Source organism: Haliotis asinina, chromosome 3, assembly GCF_037392515.1.
Source record: "Haliotis asinina isolate JCU_RB_2024 chromosome 3, JCU_Hal_asi_v2, whole genome shotgun sequence".
In the NCBI taxonomy this organism is placed as follows: Eukaryota; Metazoa; Mollusca; class Gastropoda; order Lepetellida; family Haliotidae; genus Haliotis; species Haliotis asinina.
The window spans coordinates 11,740,656-11,759,315 of NC_090282.1; the positions used below are offsets into that span (position 1 = coordinate 11,740,656).

Here is an 18,660-nt window from a genome sequence, read left to right on the forward strand (position 1 = left end):
TATTTTTAAACGATACCTAAAACAGATAGATTGTATTTGAGCCTATTTACTATGAGCTTATCGGATTATCATATGCAGAAATGGCCCTCGTACGTATGACTGATTTGTAAATGAATATTTATAGATAAGTATGTCTCTTTGACGGAAGTGTTGAAGTCCGAAGTTAGTGTAACTCACGCATGATATTCAGTGGGAGTGGATGAACGTGGAACTACGGAAACATGTACGTCATAGTTTGTTGCCAATCACGGCTGTGACTGGGGTGAACTGTTAGCGGTCACAGAGGGTCAGTTGCGCGACTGCGATTGGGCGACATAATTTATCGAGGCGACGGAGAAACCAAGCAATATTTGCACACGCGAGCATATTTCATTCACACGGATCGTTTCTTACGGGGATCAAACTGTGTGTACACTGGAAAAGATGGCGGCGTGGTCTGAAAGCTTGTTGTCTCGGTAGACAGTTTCCGGGTATTTCTCCGGAATTAGTGTACTGTAGGCCATCCAAAATGACAGAACAGTGTGGATGAGGAGGTTTGTTCGATGCAGGCGATAAAGCGATATATTTGGGTGTCTGTATGTGGTTTTCTCCTTGTTGTGGGTTATTTATGTCTGGTACGGCGACATGCTGGTGAAGGTACCATATCCCAAATCGGGACCCGAGGGTTTCTCGACCCTAGTGACTACCATGGGTTTTCCGAGGACGACCACACATCTCCAAAACGGAGGAGAGCTACAGCCACGCAGCATAAGAAACAGAGGTGCCGAATGGAAACGTGCTTCGACTTCAACCTGTGCAAAAATGGTTACAAAGTTTATGTGTACCCGCGTCAAAACGCTTACCCAATGTCAAACTCATACTCCAAGATCCTTACATCGGTACAGGAGTCGCGGTTTTATACCCCAGATCCCAAGGAAGCATGTGTGTTTATTCCCGCCATAGACACTCTGGATCAAGATGTGCTTAGCGTAGATTTTATTCGAGATGTACAGGTAAAGTTAGAAGCTCTCCCGTACTGGAACAATGGGAGGAATCATATTATATTTAATCTCTATTCCGGTACGTGGCCGGACTATGTGGAAAATTTAGGTTTTGATATAGGTGAAGCGATTTTAGCCAAGGCTAGCATGTCAATTTGGAAATTTAGGCCAGGATTTGACGTTTCTTTCCCTCTTTTTGCCAAAGAACATCCTCAAAAGGGGGGTGAAAAAGGTTACCTCGGTGCCTCATCAAATAATATCCCTTCATCCAGAAACTATCTTCTAGCATTCAAAGGAAAGCGGTACCTTACCGGGATCGGATCGGACACTAGGAATGCTTTGTATCATATTCATAATGGAAAGGATATTGTGTTATTGACAACTTGTAGACATGGGAAAGGGTGGCAGAAGAATAAAGATGCTCGATGTGAGAAGGATAATTCAGAATATGACAAGTAAGTTTTTCTCTTTCATTTGTTGATCAACAGTGTGTAATATGAATGACCTAACCATATCCCAATTGCATTCTGTGAGTTGAAATACGACAGTGTGGTTCGACAGTGATTTGGCTTAGCATGTTTTCAGCTGACACTTAGGCGATGCCGACTCTGAGAATGTACGTCACATTAATGATCATCGTACATTCTACTACAAGCAGACTGCACACAACAGAGAATTACTCTATGAATACTTTCCTCCACACTACATGATCCTGCTAGTATACGCTTTGTATTATTTACAGTTGTCCGTCGTGGCTGTGTGCCTGTGTGTCCTGTCTTTGCTTTAATAGGTCCCACTCTCAAGTGCGTTACCCTTCATCCATAAACTTGTGAAGTTGCATTTCCAGCCCCACCTACCTGTTCACCTGTATATGATAAAACGTTAACTAGTCCCTTCCCAAGTACAGCTTGCTAAACAGGAAATGTGTTCCTTTGTGACTGCCCTCGAGAAATGAACTGCACATTATTCTATGATGAAAATGTTTCAGTGGCTTTTTGTTGTCAAATTTTCCAATCCATTCATTATATTTCACCCCGTTTCTGTCCCTCCCTAGAACAGAAGGACGTATCTGTGGGTGACTGGCTGTGTGGTTGTATGGAACTCAGGGGATCTTTGTTTGTCTTTTCTGAATTTTTCTTTAACACATGTTCCTAGTCTGAAGCCAGCACCCAAACACACCTCAAGATATTCCTTCCCTTTTCCTTGTTCTTATCCATATTACTTGTTTTTCCCTACTCAACCATTCTTGACCCCTAGCCCCACTTTCCACTTCTCCAGGTGTACCTCATGCATGTGTGTACGTGCACGCACACACATGCACACACACACTCCACTTACCCTTCTATACTACCCCAAGATACACACACTCCACCTCCAGTGGTTTACACCCAGCCTACCCTCACCACCTACCCCACACTCTTTTCAGCTCATCCTGACCCCACCCTATTCCCCAGCACTGACTGCTCTTCTCCGTCCCTGGGACCCAGGCTGCTCCTGCACTTGATTACCTTAACGGAAACAGACCATATATCCTCTGTTATTGATTGCGTATTACTGGGGTATTAATCACTTATGTGTCACACACAGCTGTATGTTACTGCTAATTAGCTGGTGTCCAGGTGATAATGTCGCAGTTGTTACACTATTTATTCATTCATGGATTATACATCTCTGTTAACACTTTGTAAAGGCTCACTTGATGGCTCTTGTTTAAGTAAAGCATTCCTAAGCATCCATGGCATTGCATAGGAGTTGCCAGTTTCAGCCATCAGTCAACCAACCTGTTCGTTGTATATTGCATGAGTGTCACAGAATAATGCATGAATAGCAGTACCTGACACTGAAGCATAAAGCTTCCCAGGTTACTTAGCTGTAACATAATTTGTAACTTGATGTTCAATCTTAAGTACATAAGCGAGATGTAATTGAATTTTACACATTCTTCACGAAAACTCATCCCTCATACTATAATGGATGAATCAAAGATAGATTAGTATACAGCAAATATAGTTACACGGGGGGAGCCTTTGTCATGCAGCATGCAGCATGCCCCATGCCTGCTGTAACCAGACTGGACAAGTCATGTAGAACCAGTTGTTACAGAGCAGATACTGTGGCAGTCATTATACATTGTTATCATTATACACACACATTGCTACCTTGTTGATAACAGTACAGTATACTGGCTTAAGGTGATCTGCTCAGGTCACTTGCTACATGGAATAACTTTGTTACATTCTATTGATTTATGGTTTGAATGTGTTTATATCTTATAGCTGTTGTGTGTTATTCAATGAACCCAAACATCCTTGTAGTTTCTGTTGGGAACAATGTGAAACGTATATGAAGATAGCACATAGTAATTTTGCCTAATAACTAGGCATTTTCTGTAGAGAATGTTGCAGGGAGTGTGTTCAGTGACATATTGTACTTGTGTATTGTCGTGACCTTTTAGTTTTATCAGTGGATTGGCAAAACCTATGTGAAAAATGGCTGACAATAACTGAGAAAATCCAGAAGTTTCCATCAAGCTTTTCTTGAGAAACTGTGAATGATGAATGAAAAAATATATTCCAATAAAAACATAAACCTGAAAACTGTAGTGTCTACCATACTTCATTACCATCCTTCTGCAACAGTATGACATGCCAGTGTTCTGTTTGTCCTGTAGTGACATTTTTTGTGAACCCCCACACTGAAGTTAAGGCTCCCAGTTTGTACAGTAAGTAATGATACCTGAAAGTACAAGTGTATTTGATACGGAGTGACTTACAGAGGATCACTCTTCAAGCAGATGAGTTTCAGAGACTAGAAGGTCTGTCACACAGTAGTCTGTCTCAGTCCTTGAACCATATTGTTTTCCCTACTGCCTACTTCTCACAGCAATGCTTAAGCTTTAAATGAAGCAAGTCTAGATTACCTCAGGTTTAGCTTCTGAATTTCCTGTCTCACTGGGTCTCTTTTTCAGCGTAAATGGGGGTGTTTGTTACTATCAGATTGTATATATGCAGAGACTAAGCTTTAGTCTGGTCAGACAGGTGCACTATGTGCTGAACAGTAGGAAAGAAAGGAAGGACTCATTTAGTGAGACAAAATATCAGTATTCTTAACCATTTGAGAATTTGAGTCAGTTTCTTTGTCATAACATTTACAAGGAAACTAACATTTGCTAAGGAAACAATAGTTGCCTACTTATTTAGGGGACCAGATTCCCCTTATCGTCTAACCCTGAAAGGCCATATGTATTTTAACAAGACAAGAACTTATGAAACACACATGGTGACTGTTTAAGACTAAGAGGCACAAATATCTTCTGTGTAGTCTTGGAAAATTGCTGAAACAGCTAACAGAAGATCTGTATGGTGTTCTAATAATTTGGCACTTGTGTAGCGTCCCTGTTCGTGTAGTGTCCCAAATGAACAGGACGTACCTGGGATCCATTCTCCGTGTAGCGGCAGTCATGTCTGATAATATGCAGGTAGTTTATTGACATTTCACATCATGGCGTAACAGGCAGCTAGTTACTGCCAGGGAACATCACAGGGTTGTTGTTTCGAGACAACCTACTGTGCAGGTCTGGAAGTTGAGTGATCTTGTAAAGGGATGGGCTAATCACCAGGCGATTCAGATACAAGCAAACTCATGTGATAGTTCAAGTTGAATAAACAAACACAAATAGATTTCCTTAGGGCTAGTGGAGTCACTTGTTAGCATAGGTTTGTCAAAGCAGTAGACAGACAGTAACGCATTAATAATGTAACAACCGTCATACTGGAGTGACAGACTATCTAGTAATTGCCTTCTTACTCCTTGACACTTGTATCTGGCAGTGTTAATGCTTCAAGTGCAAATTGCACTAGTTCAGAGTAGGTGAACGTGAAAGATATAGGACAAGAATATTTACACTGACAGTATTTCACCATTTCTGTATTTCTGAAATGACCTGTTATTAATGTTATGGTGATGAAATACTTAACTGTGTTCAGTGCGCATATACTTTACCCCTTGCATCTGGAAATGTTCTCATTAGGAGCAATCCTGTCATGATGGTATTGGCTTGTACATCATGGCATTTTGTCCATGTATGTATCTTATTTGCTTCATGACAGTATGTGCACTTACATAATGTCATTGCCTGAATTTATATTTAATGGATGAATTATCTGCCAGTATATATATAAAGGGTATTATGAGTGCCCATGTCACACTATGTTATAAGACTGCCTAAAGTTTGGTATTTGCCAAGCGAGAATGAGGGATGTATCAATATTTAGGCATGAGTGTTGAAAACATAGGATGATATGGGCATGAATATAAAATTCTGTTCATGACCGAAATCTTCAAATCGAGGTAGACAAACTCCAATCTATTATCAAACATAGGCTGGCTATCCGCTGCTGCTGCATGTAAAACACATCACGAAAGAAACGCATTGTTATGGTGTCATGTCACCATGTCAAAGTGATATTTTTCCTTGGGCATAGTATGAAAAATATGAACCCAGATATTTTTACCCTTGTAGGTATAATAAGTGCCAGTATTCGGCATATGAATCTTATAAAGTACATTTGAAAATTCATGGAATACTTTGTTCTTATTAGACACAAACATAAACAGGTTTGAAGTAATGGTGATGATGGAAAAATCCCAACAATCTATCTCATAACATCCTTTATAAGGTTTCCATGGTCACTGACTTTAAATGTTCCATTTGAATATGTCTGTTCCTATCATTCACTGAAAGAGAGATGTTCTATGGATATAGATTTGGTTAAGTTTGCAACATGAACTTCTGTTCTGCTGATTAAAGTTATTCCTGTCTTTATCGTGATATTTTTTCCATGTGATCAAATGAACGAAATTTCCAAGTTCAGATTTTATCTTTATCATTGAGTAAAATGGTTTTGTCCAACTAGCCTGTCATTGCCAAAAATATCCAGTTGTTATTTTGTAAAACATAATTTCAGTATCACGTATCCTACTTAATCAGTGTGATTTGTGGTTGAATATTTTCCATAATATGCCTTTGTCAAGTTAATTGAATGACTATTTATTTCATGTGTGTGAGCAATGATATGTGGAGTTCTGTGAAATCTATTATCCATGACTGGAGCTTTAGATGAACAAATTACTGATATTGAAATAAGATGAAGGCAACTGGATTTTGACTGGTACAGTTAGGTTTTATCTTAGGCCGCACCTGGTGCAAGTAGGTTAACATCTCTTAAATGGAGCAGTGATGTTACACATATGATGCTTTTGTGAACTTAAGCACCTTGTGTGTGTATATCTTGTGTTCATATTGTACTTGGGCCAGTGGCCTTTATAATGAATAAATCATCCGAGTATAGAATGCGAAGATTGAGAACCTGTTCATAGTGAACTTGTCCTCATCATAATTAGTTGACTCGGACCAGCTGGCTAGAATTTTAAGGGATGATTAGGTGACTGGGTAAAGCCAAGTATATATGTAACATCAACCTCATGGATCTGCCCATGATAAATCATTTCTTATTATGAAATTGTTCAACATTTGTTATCACTTTATTAACATGGCCATTTAATAGACCCATTATCCATAAAATAAATCATTTATGGTGTTGTAACTATATCCAAGCATAAAGATAAGCCTGTTTTGACATCCATGAGTATGTAATATATAACTATATAGTGTCTGATTCTGTAGACAGATATCGGACACAATGACCTAGATATCATGATGACAGTAAGATCAGCAATAAGAAGTAATACGCATTTCATTCTTGGACCCATGAAGATTCAGGGTAGAATAGGTCTTCAGCAACCCATGCTTGCAGTGAGAGGCGACTAACTGTATCGGGTGGTCAGGCTGTTTGACTTGATTGACACATGACATCGGTTCCCAGTTGCACAGATCGATGCTCATGCTGTTGATCACTGGATTGCCTGGTCCAGACTCTATAATGTACAGACCATCACCATATTGCTGGAATATTGCTGAGTGCAGCATAAAACTAAGCTCACTTACTCATTTCTTTCATGTTGATTACAACAGAATATACTCCTACATATCCTAAGGGATTTTGTCAAAAGATTGATCAAATTGCAAAAAATCTAAGTTGATTAGTTTGGTTTTGAAAACCCATTAAGTCTCTCAGCTTGCATTGATTTCAATGCTCAGTGGCCTGCTTAGAAAGGCTTGCAGTGACAGTAACTCCCTGTGTGGCAATGTTCATTTGACAAGAGATGGTTCACACCTAAGAAATGTACAAGTCATTGTTCGGTTATGTAGCCAATTTCAAACCTCTGTAAAATTTATGACAGAAAGCTTTTTGAGTGGGTCCTGAGTGTACCTTTAATGGTGGTTAGGGGAGGGTCAATATTCAAACTAAATTTTCCTGGTTTTGTTAGATGGGGCTGCCTTTTACATTTTACATGGTTCGATTTGTTCATTAACAGGAGAAAACACACTGACTCAGCTTAAAATGTCTTTAAAGAAATTCATGAGCGTTTGTTGTTCTTCCAACCTATATTTAGTTTGTGTCTTTCTTCTTTAACGCTACATGCAGTAATACACCAGCAGTGTGGGGGAGCCAGTAGATAATATAGATTGGACCAGACAGTCTTGTGATTGAAATTGTGAGCATCGATCCATGATGTTGAGTGCAATGACAGTCAGTCAGCCAATTCCCGGGACTACGCAATCAATTTGGCCTCCAGGTTGCTGGGGACTTACACTTATCCGTGGACCCTGTAGAAGCTGTTTGTTTAGCTGTGCCTTTTCATTTTCTACCTTGACTAAAGGATAGAAATGTTATTAATCAAGAATTAATCAGCAACTCACTTCCTCACAAGAAGTCTTGCTCATTCTCAAGCTGGCATTATTGTGAAAATCTATGTTCTCGTTTACAGTGATTTTAAATCTGATGATTGTAATAAGAAATTTTCCTTGTGATCAACTTCACTTCTTTGTCAGATTTCAAATTATGTTAACATGTTATGGCTATTGTGAGTGGTTTGGGGATCAGTGAGAAGAAACAGAGAAATGTTTGTGGAATTAGAAATGATTGACTGGTGTAACAAGTGGAGGGTGGAGTGAGATCAGTATATGAACATGATGAAGAAGGTTTTTTGTTGAGAGGAAGCATAGAGATGGTTGACTGGTGTGGCGAGTGTGTGGGTGGTACTTCAGCTGGTGGAACCAGTTGGGGTTCTGGTCAGAACAGGCTGCTAACTCACAAAATACCAGATAACTAGTGTCCACTTGGTCAGCTGCAAACACTGAAGCAAAAATACCTGAAAACCCAAATACTTAGTCAAGTCTTGACTTCTCCACTCTGTGATTCTCTGGCCTTCTTCATATTAACCAGTAGATCAGTCTATGGACAGGGAGCTGCAATCCTTATTGAGGCTCAGCTGAACCAGTAATTGTCGGGAAAGAAAAAAAAAGAGATTAGGGAAGGTGGAGGGGAGGTTTGTGGCACTTTAAAGATTAATCAATGTCATCTTAATTTCATTTTTTAAGTTCATCACGCCAAACAAAATGGTTCAGTCACATGTTACCAGGTGCCTTATTGGTCACATTTTCTTTGAACTCAAAGGGGATCCTGAAAAAGTCACAATAAAATTTCTTAAGGTTCAAGTTTTGTCACAGCAACAATTTGAAAAGAAAAGTGTCTGTTTGACACATGTACAGGTTTGTTGTGAATAAACTGTGAGGGTGGCAGGGGCTGGTAGTTACGGGTGGTGAGTCAACAGCTGAGTCACAGGCAGACAGGACAGATCAAACATAGCTGTCACCCCCACTACACAGGACACCACTCACACCAAGGAGGCAGCTTCATGGGGCAGGGGTTACAGCAATTGTGTGGAGTAGGCAGTAACCAACAATCCATCCTTTCTTAACTGGTACTGGTAGTAGCAGAGCATAAGAGAACTGTAATTTTTGGAGTTCACTATACTAAAAATGAGCCCTAGAGGGCAGGAGGCTTTTCAACCCGAAGAAAATCTTAGACATGCCTTAAGATAGAGCTTTCACATGGAAGAAAGGGTTGAATGAAAGGAATATACTATGGTTCAGGGACTATGATGCAGACTAGTAGCAAAGTAGTGAGTGGCAAGGAGGCTGGGGGTGTACAGACTAGTAGCAAAGTAGTGAGTGGCAAGGAGGCTGGGGGTGTACAGACTAGTAGCAAAGTAGTGAGTGGCAAGGAGGCTGGGGGTGTACAGACTAGTAGCAAAGTAGTACATGGCTAAGAGGTTGAGGTAGATTAACTCTTAATCTCTGAAGATTTATGATTTTGATACAAACACACAATTCCATTTAATTTGAAAAGGAGCTTTGATTAGATGGGAGGTTCAGTTCCTGAGAAAATCTAGACTTGCTTCATTTGCAGCTTTGGCATTGCGGAAAGGGCAGGACAGAAGGGGAAAGAATTCAGTTCAGGGACTGTGAAACAGACTAGGGACGGAGGGGGTTGAGAAGCGGCTTCATTATGACATTTATTTCAAATGTCAAACCACTGCAGGATAGACGTTTCAATCATTTTAAATGCATTTATATGTTTATTATAAGTATTTCATGGCTAGGTTGTATTTCCTTGTTACTGTCTAGAACCCTTGTCTGGTTGTATTAACATTGACGGTCTGGCATAAGAGCATAACTAGCCATTCCTCAGTCTCTTGACCACCCACTGTCTTAAGAATAGAATCTCGGGTCAGCAGAAGAACCCGTCATCAAACAAACTGGGTCATTCCCATGAAGTATTTAGTCCCTAAGTGGTTCTGGTCTCGCTTATGAACTATTGCATATTATGCATTAATTTTATTTAATTGAAGCAATATACCCTGCAATGTTTACTTATTTCACATGTGTAGCAGAATGTTCAATAATCTACTAGTTTCCATGACAGCAGTATTTGTTCACCATATATAGGTTGTTTGGTTACCTGTCTCTTCTGTTGCTATGGCAGTGATGTTAGTCTCACCAATAATGTATGTGAATTGCGTTTTGGGCTAGGACTAGGGCTGGCAAAAGTCCTCAGCAAATTAAGTAAGTCGTACCAGGTTACTGTCTGGTTCTGGTAGTGAGGCTGTGTGGCTTGATTGTGTTGTCAGACACCATAGTTATGGTTTGTCGGGTCCAGACTTGATCACGTACAAGCTAATGTCTTCAAAGTCATGTCTGGTATCAAAGAAGAAACGGAGTTAATCATTGGTCCATCAATTTATTAATGTTTATGTCCCACTAGTTATGACTCTTACTTTTTATATTTATATTTAGAGAAGTACTTTCCTTCCTGTTTTGTGGCTGAGATGGAGTGTGAATCTGTGCGTGCTCTCCCCTGAGTGGCCTATTGTCTGTGGCACGGATCTCCTCACAGGTCAGCGGCATGCAGGGAGATTACTGTTCTCGGCATTCACATTGAGGCAGAATCACTCAAGTAGCCTTGTGGTGTCATATGTATTTAGAACATTGGTGTCAATATATGCTTATATACCACAACGCCAACCTCTGCTGTCACTGGCAGGTAGATCAGGTGGGCGGATCAGCCCCCTTAACAAGGACAATCAACAACTGACAATCACACGTCGACAGTCACACATCGACAATCACACATTGTCAGTCACACGCTCATACACACTGACTGTCTTACACTGGACTGTAACTTACTGTAGTGTCCAGATGGCGGCTCTTTGGTCACAGCAGTTTCGCTGTGTGTAAAAGTTTTTAGAACTTTGTAGTCTGTATTTTGATAAGAGTTAACATATTGGCATGATCCTTTATCTCTGTGTCATTGTCTGATAGTGTACTGTTCATACTAGTGTCATTCTCAAACTTCACAGAGGTGAACATTTTGATGCCATCAGAATGTACACAGTGGAACATATTTTTGTGTCATTTTGATATGGTTCTGTTTGTCAGAAGCATATCGGTGCATGTGATTGTGGTAAAGCCAGTGCTATACAGACCAGCACTGCTCAGACCTACATATTTCCTAGACTGAATGCAGAAGGAAGCCTCATCATCAAGAGGGGCGGTGGGGTAGCCTAGTGGTTAAAGCGTTTACTCGTCACGCTGAAGACCCGGATTCATTTTCCGATAGGTGCAATGTGTATAGCCATTTCTGGTGTCGCTGCCGTGATATTGTTTCAGTGTAAAACCTGAACTTGCTCCTTCTTATTCATGATTTCAGTCATATTGTACATTCCTCGTAAGAGCTGTTTGTTACAAAACCACCCATGTATATATTGCAAAAATCTACATCTCAGTCATTTTCTGACAGAAGTCATCAACCAGGCACAATTTTCTGACAGCCTTCACCCACATGGAATATGAGGTTGTTCAAGAAATGCAAGCGAGGTGTGATGGAGGAAGTTTGTAAACGGTACTTCGTCCAACAGGAAGCTAATACACTAGGAACATGTTGACAAGGATGCATCAACTTGAGGACTTATTAACACGTGTGCGTTCAAAAGTGTAAAACCTGAAAGCTGAAAGATGTCTTAAGGCCATTTCATGAAAAAACACATGGATGAGTTACATAAGGAAGGGAAATTGGAGCAAGGAAAGTTTGAGGTTTTTGTCCATTGTTTGGCCTTGGTGTGTTTGAACAATGTTGTGTTTGTTTCAGAAGTGTCGTGAACATGTGTTTACCAAGAGATATGCTTTCCATGCAGAGTGGTATAAGTGTGTGATAATGGTGCCACTGCATGCTGGTGGGGGATGTCAACTGATGTGATTGTGTACTGTTATTTCAATCTCCAGACAGGATCATACAGCTGTCAACCTCTGCGCCACAGGGTCAGATGCAGGGCCAAGATTAAGACCTCATCAAGGATTGTAGACATACTGTTGGCTCACTTGACAGTTTCAACTCATTTGGGGAAGAGGTTACCTATTGCTTTGAGGTCTTGTGACATGAAAGAACAAGGATAGATCCCGCATATGGTGGCTGTGTGTGCAAGCAGTTTTTAATGTCCCTTGCCATGACATTCCTGAATGTGGTGTAAAACATCCCTCCCTCACTCACTCAAGTTTTGTCACCTTAGGTTGAGTTTGAATCAGTCTTTTGAAGATTATCAATAATCCACATGTATACTTCTTTGCCAAGTGAAATTTATTGGTTTCACCCAGGCAAAGTGATGGTATATTCCTTGACGTGTAATGAACATGTTGAGTACTGTTTTTGGCTTTTAACACATGAAAAAACATGCTTATATGCTCTCACTCCATGTTGATAGCAGACATTCGAGGAGTGAGTTGTCTCTGAATATAAGGAAAAAATCAGTAAATTGAATAAACATTTTAACAGTTGTGATTTTGCATATGACATTCTGATGACTCAAAGATCAGATTGTGTGAACCGGTTTGCTCTCCAGTCAAGTTCACAGCGAGTGATATAATCATCTAGTGTCAAAATTATGTTGAGCTTGCCGTGGAGGTGAGTTAGGGCATGAATTGTAATTGTGTCATCTTGTCTGGATGTGACAGCTCACGTCTGTCTGTCCCGGTGCTCCTCACACATAGTGATATGATTGATGTCATTGTGTTGTCCTTTGTCCCAGTCCTTTGGAGTCGTCTCTCCTCCATCGAAGTCCTTAGTCCTGTCCATTAGATTGAAGTCTGTGTCACTGTTACGCACTGATCCTAAAGCTCTTGTAGATACACTCTAGAAAGTAATATTGATGGTGAATCATAGCAACAATTATGCTTTTGTAGATACTGTGAGCTAATTACAATTATGTCAGTTCCAAAATAGCTTTTTCCTGAGTGAAAAGGTATATGTTACTTAATTGGTGAAAATGCCCCCACCCCACAACTTGACTGGGTCATAGTGGAGGTATATCTCTGGTTCCATGGACACATGGGGAAGCATCGCTATGGTTCCCTGGTGGATGTCAACCCCAGACATCATTTCTATCTAGGTATGGCAGGTCAAAGTTAGATGCAAAGGTACCTTCCACAGTGTTGCACATGGCAGATCGTCTGTTAATAGTTGTTGTCATGATCTTAACCATTGGTTGTTATTGTGCATATTCTCATATTTACAAAAATACAGTATTCTGCAAGTTTTATCTTGTTATGTGTATTTAGACATACATATGTTGCAAATGTGAGTGAAAAACAAGTTCCATATGTTTGTCTGTTGGTTATAAGTTTGTCACAGACATAGTATACGGTACATGTATGACATGAAACGTGTAACATGTAATAGTAGCAGTCGGCTTCTATGGCGATCATATTCAGGCACATTGCCTGTTCACGGCACTATGTACATCACATGTAAATCAGTGGGGCTTCCAGGTTAGACCATCATCACAGCAACCTTTGCTAGACTAGTCAGAGGTGCACAGATGAATCAGGTCGTGGAGACTCAATGACGTGGCTGGTCATGAGTTTCTGTGAGTCTCGGTGATGTTACAGATCTTGAGTCTTTGTGACATCCTTGTCGTGAGTCTCTGTGACATAGGTGGTCGTGAGTCTCTGCAACATGGCTGGTTGTGAGTCTATGTACTGTGGCTGGTCATGAGTGTCTGTGACATGGCTGGTCATGAGTGTCTGTGACATGGCTGGTCGTTAGTCTCTGTGCTGTAGCTGGTGGTGATTCTCTGTGACATGGCATGTCACTGTACCCCTGTAGCATGGATCGTTGCTCACAATTCCAGTGACATTTGGCTATATTCTCTCCAGGGCTCCCGCAGATCCAATACAACTCTTCACGTTCTCAAGCCACTGGTTTATGATCCGCACCAGTTAAAATTTGTTTACATAATCTCGCAAATGGTGTATTTAATATTTGCTCACATAATTCTGATCTCATTTTGAGCATGGCAGAAAGCCATCAAGTACTGCCTTATATCTGCATCAGTGTGTATCTAGAGATGCACTCATGGTGTATTTCCAGATATCAGATAATGGCGGTGTGTCTGTTCCACACCTTCACAGTGTTTTCTTCCTGGCGTTATCTTGAATGATAAATCTATATTTTTGCATGGATGTAAGATCTCAAACCATGCTCACACAACTTTGGGCCATATTTGTTCATATGATAAGGTAGATTTGGCCTTTCAAATGCCACATTCTATGGGAGTGTTTTTGTTTTCATATTGTAAAGATTGATGTTCTTTGTGTAGCCTTTAATATTGACATTTTTTTCCTATAAACCAAACAGGAAGACTTACTTTGAAGATAACTGATTTGCTGTATGTACAGGATTATATATTTTTTCTACTAACAATGTAACCAGGTCAGTTCAACTGTGGTTCGTGTAGTGTATTGTATGGTTCATGCAGATGTATGTTCCAAATCTGTTGAAACATTAACTCAGAGCTGTAGTTGAGTATGACATCTATGACATTCAACAAGCTCTTAACATTGCATAGAACAGGTAGTGATGAGTTCAGTACATTGGAAGAAACGTCAGGAATAGTGCTATTGTTTGACTGTTAACTTATCATTTTACCTTTTGAATTATATTAAAAACTATTAATATTTATAATATAATATTTTAGAAAGTAACCAATATTGCACAGGTGTTTAGGAAGTGAATTGATGAGGTTATGTTCGCTATGATGCTGCTGGTCAGGTTTGAGCAATGACTGTGATATAAATATAAGTGTAGGCTTCAGATCTAGATATACAAGATAATAACTGAACCAGACCACAACCATCTATTACAATTTTTGCCAGACGTCCCCATAACTATAAAATGCAAGCTTACATTTGGAAACAATTTAGTCCAAGTTTGCTTTCAGTTTACATAAACTTTATCAGAATGTCTTTGTTTGCCAGCATTGTACGGCATGATATGGATGTAATATTTGAAATTATACGGTATGAGAACCAGAAACATTTGGAAGCAATTGGAAGTTGGGTTATTGTGAGATTTGCTTTCATAGACTTAAATAGGCTTGGACCCACCTCGGTTTTGCCAGTGTTTCCAGACGAGTTTCACTGGAATTTCTCCATGTTATTGACTCAAGGTGCTTGATGACTTTAGAAAAATGTCCAGTCTTGTTTGTGTAGGTTTTAAAAAGTAGGCAATTAAAAGCATGTGCAGTGTGCAGCCCAACTGTGTAACCAAGTACACATCGGGGAAAAAACAGGGGAGTTTTTTTTTATTTTTGAAAGAAATCTTATGACTGGCATACGTTTTCTATAAATTTTCTGTAAACATTGTGGACATTTTGAATGAGTTCTTAAGAGCTGGATTGTTGGATTTGGCTTAATTGCACTTGAATATATAACAAAAACCATGGTTGCCATGGACATTATTTCCGGTGTAGACTGTTATTTACACGGTGAGTGTTTCATAAAGGTTTTGTGAAAGGTAATGCTTGGTTTTACTGTTAGAGAGAAGGATTTCCCTACAAATGGCAGGATGTTATTTTTTGTTTTCTGACTGACATTTCTACTATTGCTACAGGTAACTCATGAATCAATAATAGTATGGCAAACGCCAATGGTCATCTGTAGTAAGGGGCATAGGCATAGTCAAATGGTCAGTGCTGTCAGTTGCCTTGGAAATTTGTTCAACTCCCAATTTGAGTGCAGAATAAAGTTTGGGTGATCCAACTTCAATTTTGACGGCTATACTGTTTCACTTTTCTCTCACCTTATCATCTAATTTGTACATGATTACACGATGCCATTTAGAAAGTGGTCAAATGCAACATATGTCATATTTGGGATTTCACTTTCTTAGTAAAGTACAAATTCTAGTACTTTTTTCGGTTGAGTCCCATCCGGGATTCGAACCCGCACCCTCAGAGTCAGGCACCTAATCGCCAGCACACAAAGTCAGCCACCTAGCCCGCTCAGCCCTAGGTGGCTGACTTTGTGTGCTGGCGATTAGGTGCCTGACTCTGAGGGTGCGGGTTCGAATCCCGGATGGGACTCAACCGAAAAAAGTACTAGAATTTGTACTTTACTAAGAAAGTGAAATCCCAAATATGACATATGTTAATTTGTACATTTCACAAAATTTATTCAAATTTTAATATCACATGCAGAGATAAATAGTAAGTATTAGATATTGGCCAAAACAGGAAGTACTGTTAAACCAATCACAATAATTGTCTATTGGTCTCCATTGATGTCCATGCTGCAATTCCTGTGTCCCCACCATTGATGATAGTGGCATTAATAGGGTGGAATGAAACAGCTCACTACAATACTCCCTAAACATAATGTTTTAATAAAATGACAGTGTTAATTTGCAGTCCTACAGTTGGAAGCTATGGCAGTGTGTGGAGATTGATAACCCATCATTTATTCATAGGTAATATAAGCCACATAATGGTAATAATGGCACAAATAGTTTTTAATAAGTCTGTAAAACTGAAAGCATGATTCCTACAGAAAGTGGTAGCTGGTTGTCAGGAAGGCAGGGTAATGATGGAACACTAACGTCTTGTTGCAGTAGCTGGGATGGCTTTAGCACTCAAAAATGGTAAGTATTGCTGACTTACAGGGGAATAAGAAATAGAATGTGTAGAATACCTCTGTTCCTGATACGGAAGGAGGAGAAATGTATATGCTAACAGGAAAGCATGTACACCTATTACCCTGCAACTGTCAACAGGCAGTGATGCAATTGTCCTCCCTTTCAGAAAGACACTGTCAGCAGTTTCTGATTTGAGGCTCTAAAGGGGTGCTACAACATTTCACGAAGGGGCTCTGAATGGTTACTGTTACATTCATTTCAAAAGGAGGCCTTAGGTGCTGTCTGTGATCATTCTGTGAAAACGAGATCCTCAACAAGCTCATGAGAATCAGTTCAGGAAATTGAGCTTATAGAGTCAGTTCAAAATAAGGAGGCCATAACAGGTGCTTGAACAATCAGTTTACCAGAGGGAGGCTGTGTATGGGTGCTTCAGTGGAGAGAGAACTTCTACCAGAGCTTCAGTGGGAAAGCACACCTTCTTTAGCCCAGCAGTAGGAAGCAGCGGTGCTAAGATGATTCTAAGCCCCATATGTCAACATGGACTTCAGACTGCTTTCTGCAAGTGGGCTATGACTGTTGCCAATGTAGAACTATTCTTGTTGCAGCAAAAATCAGTCTGTGAGATTGTAATACCGTCCCCAGGGTCTCATAACCGTGTTGCATTGAGATGGTCTTTAAGCAATTTATGATGACTTGGTGCATCAGAATATCCTTTAAACAGAAACTTGTCTTGTGGGTTCTCAGTAATCGATCTTCAGGGCTTTAGCGAAACTCTAACCTAGTTCCCTGCTCAAAGTGAAAAAAAATACTTGTGAAAATTGTCCTGAACTAGTTCAGAGGGGATATTTTTGAAACAAGAATATCAATTTGTACACAGGTATGCTTGTACGAACTAAAGAATTCTTATAACTCATTGTTATTTTCATTTGTATCTTCTGTCTTTGTGTGTATGAAAGACAGACGACATGAAAGTTTTCAAGTCCATTGATAAGACTCATACCTTTTCAATAACTCTCATTGAGTGTATTATGTTTTGAGCTGTTTGGTAGAACACTGTGCACTTAAGGATCAGTTGAATCCATAAACTCATAAATAAATCTATAAAAATAACATTGCAATAATTATTATGTGGATAAACAATTTGAAAATGACATGTTTGCTGTACAAATTTTACGAGGAATATGATAATATTAAATATTTTTATTGTTCACATAGTAAGATTTGTGAGCATGTATGCCTCATGTAAGGTGATCACGTAATGGCCTTTTATTGGTTAACAGTTGCAGTCAGTCTGTATAATCTGTCTCGAGGTAAGAGGAACGTCGCCATGAGTCTTGTCACTGGCAGCAATCCATGCTCACAGGACAGTGGAAAGTCTAATGTGTGTCAATACCCTGTCTAAAAATCTATGTCACCATTCATGACTAAGTGATTTATTATGTAACGCATGTGTCATCCTTTCTATCATGCTGTCATATTGAAAAAGTACGGAAATAAGCAGAACATTCTCAACTGCAATTAAATATCGACAGGCCAGTATCGGTTATTTGTGGACAGCGGTTTGAGACGTGAAAACTATCATCATCAGCCAATTAGAATGGATTGATCATTTAAGTCACTTTGTTAGAAAGTGATCATTTGGGCATTGTTATAGGAAAGAACAAATATTATTTTGAACTTTTCAGTTTAGTGTTTAGATATGTTGTGTTAGGTTAAGTAGGTTTTGTGTGAATGTCCAGTGTTCATTACGGCAAATGACACTATTTAGCAACATCGCCATTATGTACACCATGAAACAGTAGCTTAATCTCATGGGACAGTTGCATTGTGGGATAACATGTAAGATAAGGAGTTTTGCAGGCTATATTTCCTGCTGATAGTATTAAAAATAGATAGAATTTTCATTCAGTTTATCATGCCTGATAATATTTGGGTCTCCTGACCTGGCTGTGTGGAAAGTTTACTGCTGGCAAACATATCTACTTATCAGGTCTCAGCATTACAGCTAAATCCTGTCAAAGTTTAAATGTATAAAGGTGGTCTCAACTGGAGACAACTGTACCCACAACTCATCAACTAGGATTTTGATAGGATAGTATAGCATTCCAGGTAGGTGGTATTGAGTTATGTCCCTTTGTTGTTTCAGGATTCACTGGTCATGAGTTGATACCACTGAAATTAGCCTTGATTATCATCCTTGGTTTGTTGGTAACATGTCCATTGTATTTTTCTTCAAAGTGGTAGACATTTAG

General features: G+C 39.6%; 1 protein-coding gene across 1 annotated transcript in view; it reads left to right on the forward strand.

The window, feature by feature from the left end:
- The first annotated feature begins 405 nt into the window (after positions 1–405).
- Positions 406–18,660, forward strand: part of LOC137277473 (exostosin-1b-like) — a 118,403-nt gene continuing 100,148 nt past the window's right edge. Inside the window, exon 1 of the mRNA XM_067809207.1 lies at positions 406–1,435. Within this exon, the coding sequence (XP_067665308.1) occupies positions 543–1,435 (893 nt within the window). The 5' untranslated portion in view covers positions 406–542. The remainder of the gene's footprint in view (positions 1,436–18,660) is intronic.